Below are 11,224 nucleotides of genomic sequence, written 5' to 3' on the forward strand. Positions count from 1 at the left end.
ATAGGAAAAGTAGTCGCTCTAGTATAGGAAAATAGGGCATCTAATTGAGTAAAATTGATTCAACCAGGCATTATTTAGATAGAAGACACATCGCTCTGAACAAGCAATAGACGTAGGACTCTCTGGTCCATCATCTAAAGTTTTGATGAGGCCGAAAAGTGCCTTGCGTTACTGTGGGACGTGGTAACAATATCGGAACATGCTGGGGCATACCAGACACAGCAAAAAGCAAGCAGACGTGCTGTAGACATTGCAGCTTACGATGTTGAACTCGATTCACTTTCCCAGCATGCTCCTGCTTAAGCGCACTATGCCCCTCGACGTAGCAAACACTGCTCCCCTGTCTTTAGACCATCAAACAGACAATGGAAATACGACAGGCGGATGAGGTATCCACCTTTCAACGGCATCAGGAGCAGACCTCCCGTATACATCCGTATCATGTAGTGAAGACAGAGAACCCATATCAAAGTGCCTAGAACATGACAAGAGAATTACTTGTACGAAGACGTGAGTGGAAAATTGCCGGGCTAGGCAATCGTAGCTGCACAAGACAACGTGCAGCACGGAGCAACAGCTTAGCTTGTCCTGCCTTATTCAGGGCCACCTTTAGTTCAACTAATCCCCATCGCAAGATGTCAGCTCAGGAAAAGGACTTTGATAAAGTGCCCCTCGCACGGGCAGGATTGCGCCACCTCGTCAGGAAGGAAACTCCTTTGGATTTCGTTGCAGGCACGGGATAAGGGTACGCGGGGCAGGAACCACAACAAAGATAAGAGAGAGAGGGGGTGAGGGATACTAGAGGCGGCGACAAAGATGAGCAGAGTTAGGAGTGAGGGCTGAAGACGAGTGGTATCGAGGTGGTGGTGCGGGTGGTACAGTCTGTTTCAGTAATCATGAAAAATGGTGTTGTTTCGTTTATCGAGAATCAGACATTGTCCAGATTGCCTTTTCACCCTTCGTAAAAGTGAAATGTGATGCCACGGAGAACATCGCCACATCATTGTTTTAGGTATGCCCCCGGTAGAACATATCAAGTACAAACGAGAGGAGGAGACAAGACAAGAGAGGGCAGAGGGGATGGGTTTAGGAAGGTGCCGTAGAGTTGGCGGCAAAGTCCTCTCGTGTTGTCGTAAAATTGTAACTTCCACTTGCATCGGCGACCGAATATCAATTGGGTCCGCCATCGTAGGAGATGCAATGCCGCAAAGAGCGTTGCGATGGGTACGATCCCATGCCATGAGGGCGTACCGGCTCGGCGCGGAACCAGCATCAGCTCTTTACCGACAGAGCACGCGGCGGAGGACGAGACGGAGGTGGTGCTGGAAAAAGAGGAAGCGGGATCTGCGTCAGACACGATCATAATAACGACGAAGACGGCGACGAGGGTAAGGTAGAATGAGCATAAATCTACATGAGAAGTTGTCGCTCACACAGGGAGAATAGGGTAGGTAGGGTAGTCTCTTTACCCCACCCTTGCCAAGGTAACATGCGGAACCCATTATGTGCAGAGAGAATAACAAACCAGATCCCATTGTAAATGCTCCAAACCAAGTTGGATTGATTGATGGGTCGGAGGTGCAGCTGCCCAGTGGCCTTCAAGGCTATGAACGCAGGGGTTGTTTTGGTGATCAACAAGAGGAGTGAAGAACGACCAAAGCTGGGATACGATGCATAATGGGGGCTGATGACAGTTGAAGAGCAACAAATGGGCGAAAGTAAACATGACAACACATCGCGCTGAACAGCCCAACATTTGCATAATCAAGGAGTGTTGTATTGTTGTTGCTGTTGTTGTTGGCCCCATTACCCGAACACTGGCGTCAAACCCCCAATTTCCCGGCCGGCAACTGACAACCACGGTTCAATTCACCTGTCGTCGCCGTTGTCGTCGTCGTCGCCAGATCCGCCAGGGATGATGCCTCTCGGCGCTATGACATCCAAGAACCAGGACGGACCTGCATGGGGTGAGACCACAGCGTCGAATCACACAAGCGGGGGGATCAGGCCCAGCTCCACAAGGTGCAGTCCGTCCCGGCGGCCGTGAGGTAGGCGCGGGGCGGACGAAGGACCGTACATACAGCGGCTATCTCCAAGACACACAATGCGGGCTCTCGGTGTGCGGAACGAACTGTCGTCGTCGAGAGCCTTGGTGTGTGCAAAGAAAAGCTGGGGTCCGCAGCGGTGTTGAGCGGGTGGTTGGGGGCGCTAACTACGGCGCTGTGCTGCATGCTGCACCCAGCGGTAAGAAGGTACCATTTTCGGCTCGACGGGTCGGAGGGTCGGAGGGGTACCTAGTGCAGTGTGTGGTCTGGGACGTGGACTGGGACAAACTGAAGGTGGACCCTCTTTCTCAGCTCGACGCCATCTGGGACGGACATGGCGTTCCATCTACCGTACGGACTGTGCTAGTGCAGTAACAGGGCCGCCAGAGGGGACCGGTCGAGTCAGCCCGTTCGAAGGGATGCCCGTTTCATCACAGCTTTTTTTTTTTTTTTTTTTTTGGCAGTTGATCTCGACTCGACCTGGATGCACTTTTTTTTTTGGGGGGGGGGGGTTTCCTACTGTGCTGCAAAGGGCACGTTTGTGCATGCGGAAAGGGAAGGGTGCGAAAGCGTCACACCAACACACCCGGCAAGTCAGGCTGCGTACTTTGTATGTACAACTCGGAGGGGATCGGCAGCGACTGACCTCCGACGGAACCCGTGGGACCCCTTGTGCAGCCGATTCGTGCCACCTTTGCCTCCCGAACTCTCGTAATCCGGGAGGAAGGGATCATGCTTGATGGCCCGGTCTGCGTCCTATCTCATCGCAGGAGCACAAGTCCCGGATTGTGGGGCACAGTGGTGACGGAACCTAATGCCATGAATAGTGTCCTGGTGACTCTATTGTGACTATGTAAAGTTGGTGGGAATCAAGTAAAACAGGCCCGAGGAAACCGCAGTAAGCAAACGAGGAAAAAAGGGTACACGACCGAATGAGAGAAGAGGGTATGTGCTGTGAAAACCGAACGAAACGAACGCCGCAATCCAATCGAGAAAAAGAGTCCAAGATAAAGGCGGCAACAAACAAATAAGAAAGATTGCTCTCAATGAAACCCGTCTCGCCGCAGTATTCCCAACTCCTCCGATGACCCCCCTTAGCCCAGGTAGCATTGGAAAGGAAGAAAGGAAAGGGGGGAAAAGATGCGTGCCCCTCGTCCCTTCAGACCGACGGGTAAGAAATGCGAGATGTGCTGTTACTCCCACCCAGGCTCATGTCCTTGTGTTCGTCCCCAAGCCCCGACATGGCCTTATCCGCTGCCAAAGTGCGTAAATAATTGTCGAAAGGGTGTTAGGTCGTATCCGGACGCCGTAGTATAGAAACAAAAGGGGTTTCTTGTGAGAATTCATCGGTCTAAAAACACTCTGGACGTTGTTGTTCGTGTGGTCTCGTCATGGTGGACCCCGCAGGAGCACCGTTATTGGGGGAACATGTTGTTGATCTCCTCGTCGCTCAGAACAATCTCGTGTACCGGCTCCCGTCGGTTTTCGAGGGGGACGTAGTCGCAGTCGACGTAGGAAGGCAGGAAGATTTCCGGGTTCCATGCGAAGCCTTGGCTGGAGGAGAGGTAGGAGATCTGCGGAGTCATGTTAGTCGGTGCCCACATGTCCCAAAGGGCGGAGTGGTGTTACCAGGCGGGGAGTGCCGTTGGGCTCGCCAATATTGATGACGGTGCTTTCTTGCTTCGACAACGCCGTGCCTGGTTCTCGAAGTCAGTAAAGGTTCACGGGTGTAGTCCAGCCGCCCGGAGCAGAGCAAGCCGGCATGGCCCGGGCCTCGGAGCCCAACTCGTGGTGGGATGACATACTGAGCAGGCTGGGCCGACGCTGGTGGATCGACTTCTGCGCGGAAGCGGAAGGCGGGGAAGACGTCCGCGGGGAGCTGGAGTAGGTTGAAGAGGAAGAGCTGGTTGCACCCCGGCCTTGGGAGGACTGGTGGTGGTGGTGACCGTAGATGGCCGACGACGGGGTCATCGGGATCGCAATCGACGACGACATGGTGGTCGGGCGTTGAGGTATTGGAGGGGGAGAGTAGAGGACGCCAACGTGAGACGATAAACCCCAAGAATGATTGGAAGCGGTCTAAACGATAGAGAGACGAAAAGAAGCACACCGGACGGCTCGTTGGTGGAGGAAAACCAGCTTGTTTCGGCTGGGGAGTCGAGAAGTTGAAGAAGGCAAGGAGAATTAAAGGTACAAGACCGAAGAGAAGTGTGCCTGTGACTGCGTAGAGTGACTGATACAGTGTACAGTGCTAGGTTGACTGCTGGGACGAGGCAGGCCTAACGAGGCATCCGGTGAATCACGCCCACATCATCCCATACAGTTGACCTTGGGGTCTGATAAGAGATAGGTGCCGGCACTGGAGGGACTGCTAAGACGGGGTATGAGCTGCCGCGGGGACCTGCTAACAGTGGATAGCGGGAGAGACCCTCACATCATCATGGCAGGGATGCTGGCAGTCGCTCCCCACTGTACATGGGGGGAAGGCGGCCCCCACTCGCACCAATCGGAGGCCGTCGCTGCCTACAAGCTGGGTAACGTGCAGGCACTTCGCCCTGCTCCATGCCGTCCTCTCGACCAATCACCTGCTGGTGGGACTTTGAGGTCACGTGTCAGAGACCAAGCTTCGACGAGATTCCTGACTAAGCCGGGCTGAAAGGCTGCTGGCTGCATGCGTATCCATTGACGCCTACAAGCCAAGCTACCTAGAGCAAGCAAGCAGCACCACACCCAAGCTCTGTGAACAACAACTCTCCCATCACCAGCAGCACCTCGCCATCCTCAAGACCTCACTTTCGACACGCTCCGTCAAGGCATTCGAGTCTGCTCCTTCTCAAACCAACGCTCGTGAAACCCCTCCTCCCCGACAAAATGGGTGACGTTTTGGTGGAAAACCCGGCCAACCACTTCGTTTCTCAGAAGAAGACGGCGCCCTCAACAATCCCTAGTATTGAGAACTTCGAGGGCATCTCTTCGGAAGGAGGCGACGACTATGCCACACTCAAGAAGCTGCAGAGGCAACTGGAGTACATCCAGCTCCAGGAGGAATACATCAAGGATGAGCAAAGGTTCGAATTGCCGCTTCGTCACCACAGCTCGCCGGTTTGCTGACACGCCGCCACAGGAGTCTGAAGCGTGAGCTCGTCCGAGCTCAGGAGGAGATCAAGCGTATCCAAAGTGTGCCCCTCGTCATTGGGCAGTTTATGGAGGCTATCGACCAGAAGTAAGTTGACCCCGCGGCACAACTCAGCGCCGTCGAAGCTGCAGACACCTAACGACCGCCAACAGCACCGGAATCGTCCAATCATCGACCGGTTCGAACTACGTCGTCCGCATCCTCTCTACCCTCGACCGCGAGAAGCTCAAGCCCTCCTCCTCCGTCGCCCTCCACCGCCACTCCAATGCCCTCGTCGATATCCTCCCTCCCGAAGCCGACTCCTCCATTGCCATGCTGGGCGCGGACGAGAAGCCTGACGTGACATATGCCGATGTTGGTGGCCTGGATATGCAGAAGCAGGAGATTCGCGAGGCGGTTGAGCTGCCTCTGACGCACTTCGACCTGTACAAGCAGATCGGTATCGACCCCCCTCGTGGTGTCCTGCTGTACGGTCCTCCCGGAACCGGAAAGACCATGTTGGTCAAGGCCGTCGCCAACTCCACAACTGCCAACTTCATCCGTGTCGTCGGTTCAGAATTCGTGCAGAAGTACCTTGGTGAGGGTCCTCGTATGGTTCGTGACGTCTTCCGCATGGCTCGCGAGAACGCCCCGGCCATCATCTTCATCGACGAGATCGACGCCATTGCGACGAAGCGTTTCGACGCGCAGACCGGTGCCGATCGTGAGGTCCAGCGTATTCTCCTCGAATTGCTCAACCAGATGGACGGTTTCGACCAGACCGCCAACGTCAAGGTCATCATGGCCACCAACCGTGCCGACACCCTCGACCCCGCCCTGCTGCGTCCCGGTCGCCTCGACAGAAAGATCGAATTCCCCAGTCTCCGTGATCGCCGCGAGCGCCGACTCATCTTCTCCACCATTGCCAGCAAGATGTCTCTGGCCCCCGAGGTCGACCTCGACTCCTTGATCGTGCGCAACGACCCTCTGAGCGGTGCCGTTATCGCCGCCATCATGCAGGAGGCCGGTCTCCGCGCCGTGAGGAAGAACCGTTACAACATCATCCAGAGCGACTTGGAGGATGCCTACTCAAGCCAGGTCAAGGGCACGAGCGACGAGAACAAGTTCGATTTCTACAAATAAACGACGAGCTACGAACGGAAGGGCACGGACAAGTCGAAGGCGGAGGAGGGAGGGGTCGAAATACTCGCTGCAAGGTTGGCGATGTAATGGGACGGACATGGCCGGAAGGCAGCGGGCAGGGATAGACTTCCTTATTATCAACGGCTTCGGGGGAGCGAAGCCCGGCGTCGCGTTGTACAATATTCTTGATAAACAAGCTTCGTTGGTACCTGCTAGCCACGCGACGGTGTTGCCGAGTGATTACATACGTGACATGCCATTCATATCCTGGTCGAGCCCTCTCAAGTAAATCCGCATTTGAAGATGCAATACAATCCCATGACCAGGAATTTCCGACCGAGAAAGTAGCACCATCAATCCTTGACGTCCAAAAGTGTCGAGAATTGGGTTCACAAGCCGAGAATCAACCGCTTCTCAAAACCTGGCGTCGACGTCCCGGCCGAGTCCGGAACAAGCCGAGTTCGACCCTGGGTAAAGGCCTGAAACTCGGTTTCTTCCGATGGTTCAAGGTCCAAGTTCCCCCGATTCTTCTCTCTTTCATCAGTTGTCAAGTTTTTGGGGGGTGATCAAACAGGAGGGCGCTCGACGAAATTCCACCCTCCGAATTCCGTTACCATGCCGTTGGATCGGTCTCAAAGTGTTCTTCACATGTGCATTAGTGACAAAATGTTGCCAAAAAGTTCCAAGGGCACAATCATGTAATGTAATCTCCAAGTATTGTTTGCTCAGCACGAAAACGTTTTTTTCATTTTCAGGATCCGATCCCAGTGTCTAAAAGAAGAAGAAGAAAGAAGCTACTTTTTTTCTTTTCCCTGCCATCATCCGGTTGTCGTTTCCGCCGTTTCCCCTGATTTTGATTTTTTCCTCTCCTTTTTGTTTTCCGTACCGTGGCTCAAAGGCCGTGTTTGTGTATCTTGTCTCTCTGTGTCTTTTGTCTAACAACAAATAAAGACAACGCTGCCATGAAAGAAAAAAAACAAGCAAGAAAGGAAGCCGTGAATCGTAACGTGGATCCCTGTCGTCAATAAAAACCTGCCGCCGCCGCCCGTAATCTATCAAAAATGGAACCCTTCCCTGCCTGCTTTGACTCGTCGCAAAACGCTTCAAGAAGCTTCAACATGTAAAACAGACTCCACAGATGCTAAACCGTCGCTGATGCAAAAGCCGTGATGCAATACGGGGATGGGATGCGTCAACGCTGAGATGCCGCAATTCCTCATCGCCAAAGGTGGTTGGTTGTGTGGTTGGGTATATCCTTCTTCCCCGTGCAAAGTCTCTGTCTCTCCTCCTCCCCCGACTCCTCCTGTCCGTTCCGAGCAGTGGGCAGAGTGATTAGGTATTATCATTACCCATTACTGCTTTTCGTGTAATAGTACCCACGACCTGTTGCGTAGATGCAAAGGCCTTCTCTGGGATTTGCCTGTGTATGGACAGGTGAACGTGGCGGCATCTCTCTGCCTGGGTATCTCTTCTTCGATCGTCTCTCGGGTCCCTGAGATCATGGCTTGAGCCATGTCTGGTTTCGTAACGTATATTGCTGCCACTGTAGAGGCAACTAGGAGCTGAGGATAACGCCAAGCTCCAGCATCATCTTCACGAACTTGGCGTGCAGCTCGATAAAGAAGTCCGGCATGCCAACAAGCTCTGCCAGGCCTCTCGCTTTGAGGGAAACACCGCCGGGCCCGCCGCCCATGCGTCTGGTGAAGCCGCCACCTCCAGTCAGAAAGCTGCTGCCACCGCGGTCGGGTCCCTCCCTCTCGTGGATATTCATCATGGGATACGGGTTGTGGTGCTGAAGACCTCCAATGGGGCTGGACTCGGCTATCCTCTCGGCCTCCGCCTCAGCAAGCTTCTGGATCCATTCTGCCAGGCCTGCGAAAGCGGTTGCCATGAAGCCGAACGTCTTCATGGCGAGCCGCTCCTTATGCGTGCTGAGAGCCAGAAATGCGTAGACGCGCTTGTGACCGCGGGCATGCATGTCGGAAATGCGGAAGATGTACGCCGTCGTGTAGCCGTTGACTGGGTCACCAAAGAAGATTGGCCCGCCAGACGCGGCAGCTCCGGCACTTTGCGTGGTTACGAAGGGCGTGGAGCTCGACTGTGGCGAGGCGCTCGGCGTCGGGTTCGCGGGAGAACGGGGGAGGGTCTCGAGGGAGAGTGTCCGCAGGCAGGAGGATCGCACGATCGAGAATGACGTTGGTATTAACGGCTCATGGGTGGAGGTGTAGTCGAGGTAGTGGGTGTGACTGGCATGCCTTCCCGAAGACATGCTGGATCTTGTCGTTGTCGAACCAGTGGCTCTTCGGTGCATTCGCTCGGGACGTCCCTCACTGTCGGTGTCGCTGGCAGAGGACCCTTGTGAAGTCGGTGGCGACGCCTGGCCGTAGACTCTGGCGTACGGCGCGCGAGTGCGCAGTGTCGGGCCGCGCTCTGCTTTTAAATCATTCTTGTCCTTGCCACCTTGCCGCTGCGGTAGCGTGAGCGCGCAGTTTTCGCAAGGGCCGGCGCGCTTGGTAACGTTGTCGTCGTAGGTTCTGCGGAAACTCGAGTCTCGTCGCGGCTGCTGTTGCTCCGATATCCGGCGGGGGCTTTCGGGTGGGGTTTCGATGGCGGAGGGCGACAGAGGCGAGGCCGGGGAGGCGTTGGCGGATGCGCGCAGCAAGGCGGCGCGCTGGGTCTGGGCCTCGATTTCCGAGGCGGGTAATGACGAGCCGCGGGGGGCATTGAGGTGCATCTTGCGCAGAGCATCTGACATGGCGACGGTCTGGTTCAGCGAGGCGGCCGACGTTGGCGCGCTTGTCTGGGGTCGGATCTGGTCCTGATCGGCGTAGTTGGCGGCGCCGTCATCGAAGCATGTGGTGCACGGAACGGGCAGGCCCTCGGTGACCATTAGCGGGGTCGGGCCATGTTGGTCACAGTAGTGAGCGAGGCATAGCTGGATGCCGGTCATTAGCGACAACGAGTTCGGTTGTGGTTGATGCATCGTTTCAGCGTGTTCGCGAGGTGAAGCGAGTGTGTCCTCGAACGACGGGACACGCATCGTGAGGGATGCAGCGGCCTCGTGTTATGAAAATAGGGAGAAAGACGCTGCTAGCCAGAAAAGTCTGGCGGCTCGAAAGAGAGAGAGGGCAAGAAGGGGGAGCTCAAAGGACGAGGGCAGCCATGGTGAAGATGCTCGGAGCTATGAGGTTGTAGGCGCAGCTTATACAAGATTTAGTTCGGAGTAGGTACGGGGAAAGAGCACGATGCTGGGAGGGCGAGTGCGAGTCGTGGCATGCGACCGTGGGTAGAGTGATATGTGTAAGAGACAAGGTTCGACGAGAAGGCGGCAGGAGGCCATGGCGGCGCAGTCTCCCTTTCTTATGGGAAACTCTGAAAGGGGTCTGGGTGTGAAGGAGAAAAATGTGGGAGGACGAGAGGATGAGATGGGAAACACAAGAAAGTTGCGTCTGCGTAAGGCAAGAACAGAACCGCAGCCCAAGGGGGTGGGCTAATTAGGGGACGGGCATTTCGAACATGGGAGGGCATAGACAAGGACACCGGACAGGACAGGCATGGGAGCAGAGCAGAGCAGATAGGACGACTTCGATGAGGAAGTTGGGCAAGGTGAGGCCGGTTGCAACAGGCCGGGCCCCGGTCGTGGGGTGGGAGGGGGGATGGCTTCCTGATTGCCGGTGTCTCGTGTCTGGCTCTTGTCTGAGTGTCTGGGAGGACGGGGAAGACGGAGAGGATGGGGATGTGCACTGATATGCGGGAAGCGGTGAGGCGGTGAGCGAGCGGCTCTCGTCGTGTCTGCCACTTACACGACGGACGGGAGGCTTTGGTGACGGCCGGGGACAGCAGTGCTGCAATCGAGATTGGCTGCACGAGGCAAAGTAACTTGGAAGCTTGCAACTTTGCAGCCCGAGATGAGATGCAACGGCAGCGTGACGGCAGCAGGGCCAAGCAGAAGCAGGCCAGGCGCAATGCGGCGCGGTGCGGGTGCGGGTGCAGTGACAGCAGAGACAGCGACAGTGACAGACAAGACAACATAAGACAAGACAGACGGTTGAGGGAGGAATAAGCAAAGGTAGGTAGGTAGTAAACGGAAAACAAACATAATACTCACAATGAATGCCATGACGTATCACCCTCCCCAGCCGAATCCGGGTGTTGCTGGTGTTTGTTTCGCCAATGACGAGAAGAGCGCAATCAAGCCAGACACCTGAAGGGGGGGAAGAGAAAAGAAAGACTGGCTGTCTGTCTGTTTCTGGTGGTAGACAGCTGCAAGGGTGTGTTTGCGCCTGCAAGTTGTTTTTCTGCGACTCGGATTTGCGGGACGACAGCCCAAAGACGACGGAGGCGAAGTCGAAAAGGCGAAGGTCAGGTCGGAGGTGAGAAAACAAAATAGAAAAAAAAAGAGATTAAAGTGGTGATGGGTGAAGTGTATGGATGCGATGGCAATAATAAGAGCTCTCCTCCTTTCCGTCTCCGAGTGTGTGTGTGTGTGTGCGGTTTTTGGTGTGCGGGTGCGCGTGTGAGTGACGGCGAGAGTGGTAATTTGCGAGCGAGAAGGGTAAAAGAGTAAGAGAGTATCGGCAAGTTCGAGTAAGTGGGCGTGGACGAATAAGTGGGTGTGGTGCGGATGCAGTGCAGCAGTGCAGCAGCAGCAGCAGCAGCAGCAGCAACCAAGTCAAGTGCGATGCGAGGCCGCGGACGACGAACGAAGACGAGGACGAGGATGAGGATGATGATGGGTAGGGTAGGCAAGGCAAGGTAATGGGTGAGTGATGATGAGTGACGGCGGACGAGCGAGTTGGCTGCCGCGAACGCTAAGAAACCGCAGGCCGCACTAAGCAGCAACGATGGGCGGGGATCCCGGAAGGTGCAGGTTCGTGTCGTATGAGGAGCGTGGGAAGTCCCGGCCGCATGCGACGAGGCG

At 55.4% G+C, this 11,224-nt stretch overlaps 3 protein-coding genes across 3 annotated transcripts; 1 reads left to right on the plus strand and 2 right to left on the minus strand.

Annotated features, from left to right (window-relative positions):
• Positions 1 to 3,460: 3,460 nt before the first annotated feature.
• CGCA056_v006385 (uncharacterized protein) lies at positions 3,461 to 4,040 on the minus strand (the record flags this gene model as incomplete). The annotated part of the gene is made up of 3 exons (XM_037321636.1): positions 3,461 to 3,619; positions 3,675 to 3,742; positions 3,851 to 4,040. The coding sequence occupies 3 exons, from the start codon at positions 4,038 to 4,040 to the stop codon at positions 3,461 to 3,463; spliced, it is 417 nt and encodes a 138-aa protein (XP_037179216.1).
• An 876-nt stretch (positions 4,041 to 4,916) lies between these two features.
• CGCA056_v006386 (26S proteasome regulatory subunit 6B-like protein) lies at positions 4,917 to 6,303 on the plus strand (the record flags this gene model as incomplete). The annotated part of the gene is made up of 3 exons (XM_037321637.1): positions 4,917 to 5,113; positions 5,170 to 5,268; positions 5,334 to 6,303. 3 exons carry the CDS (start codon positions 4,917 to 4,919, stop codon positions 6,301 to 6,303), a joined length of 1,266 nt encoding a protein of 421 aa, XP_037179213.1.
• Positions 6,304 to 7,858: 1,555 nt separating this feature from the next.
• CGCA056_v006387 (uncharacterized protein) lies at positions 7,859 to 9,343 on the minus strand (the record flags this gene model as incomplete). The annotated part of the gene is made up of 1 exon (XM_037321638.1): positions 7,859 to 9,343. The coding sequence occupies one exon, from the start codon at positions 9,341 to 9,343 to the stop codon at positions 7,859 to 7,861; it is 1,485 nt and encodes a 494-aa protein (XP_037179214.1).
• Positions 9,344 to 11,224: the final 1,881 nt, after the last annotated feature.

This window comes from Colletotrichum aenigma, assembly GCF_013390185.1.
Source record: "Colletotrichum aenigma strain Cg56 chromosome Unknown KSG_Cg56_contig04, whole genome shotgun sequence".
In the NCBI taxonomy this organism is placed as follows: Eukaryota; Fungi; Ascomycota; class Sordariomycetes; order Glomerellales; family Glomerellaceae; genus Colletotrichum; species Colletotrichum aenigma.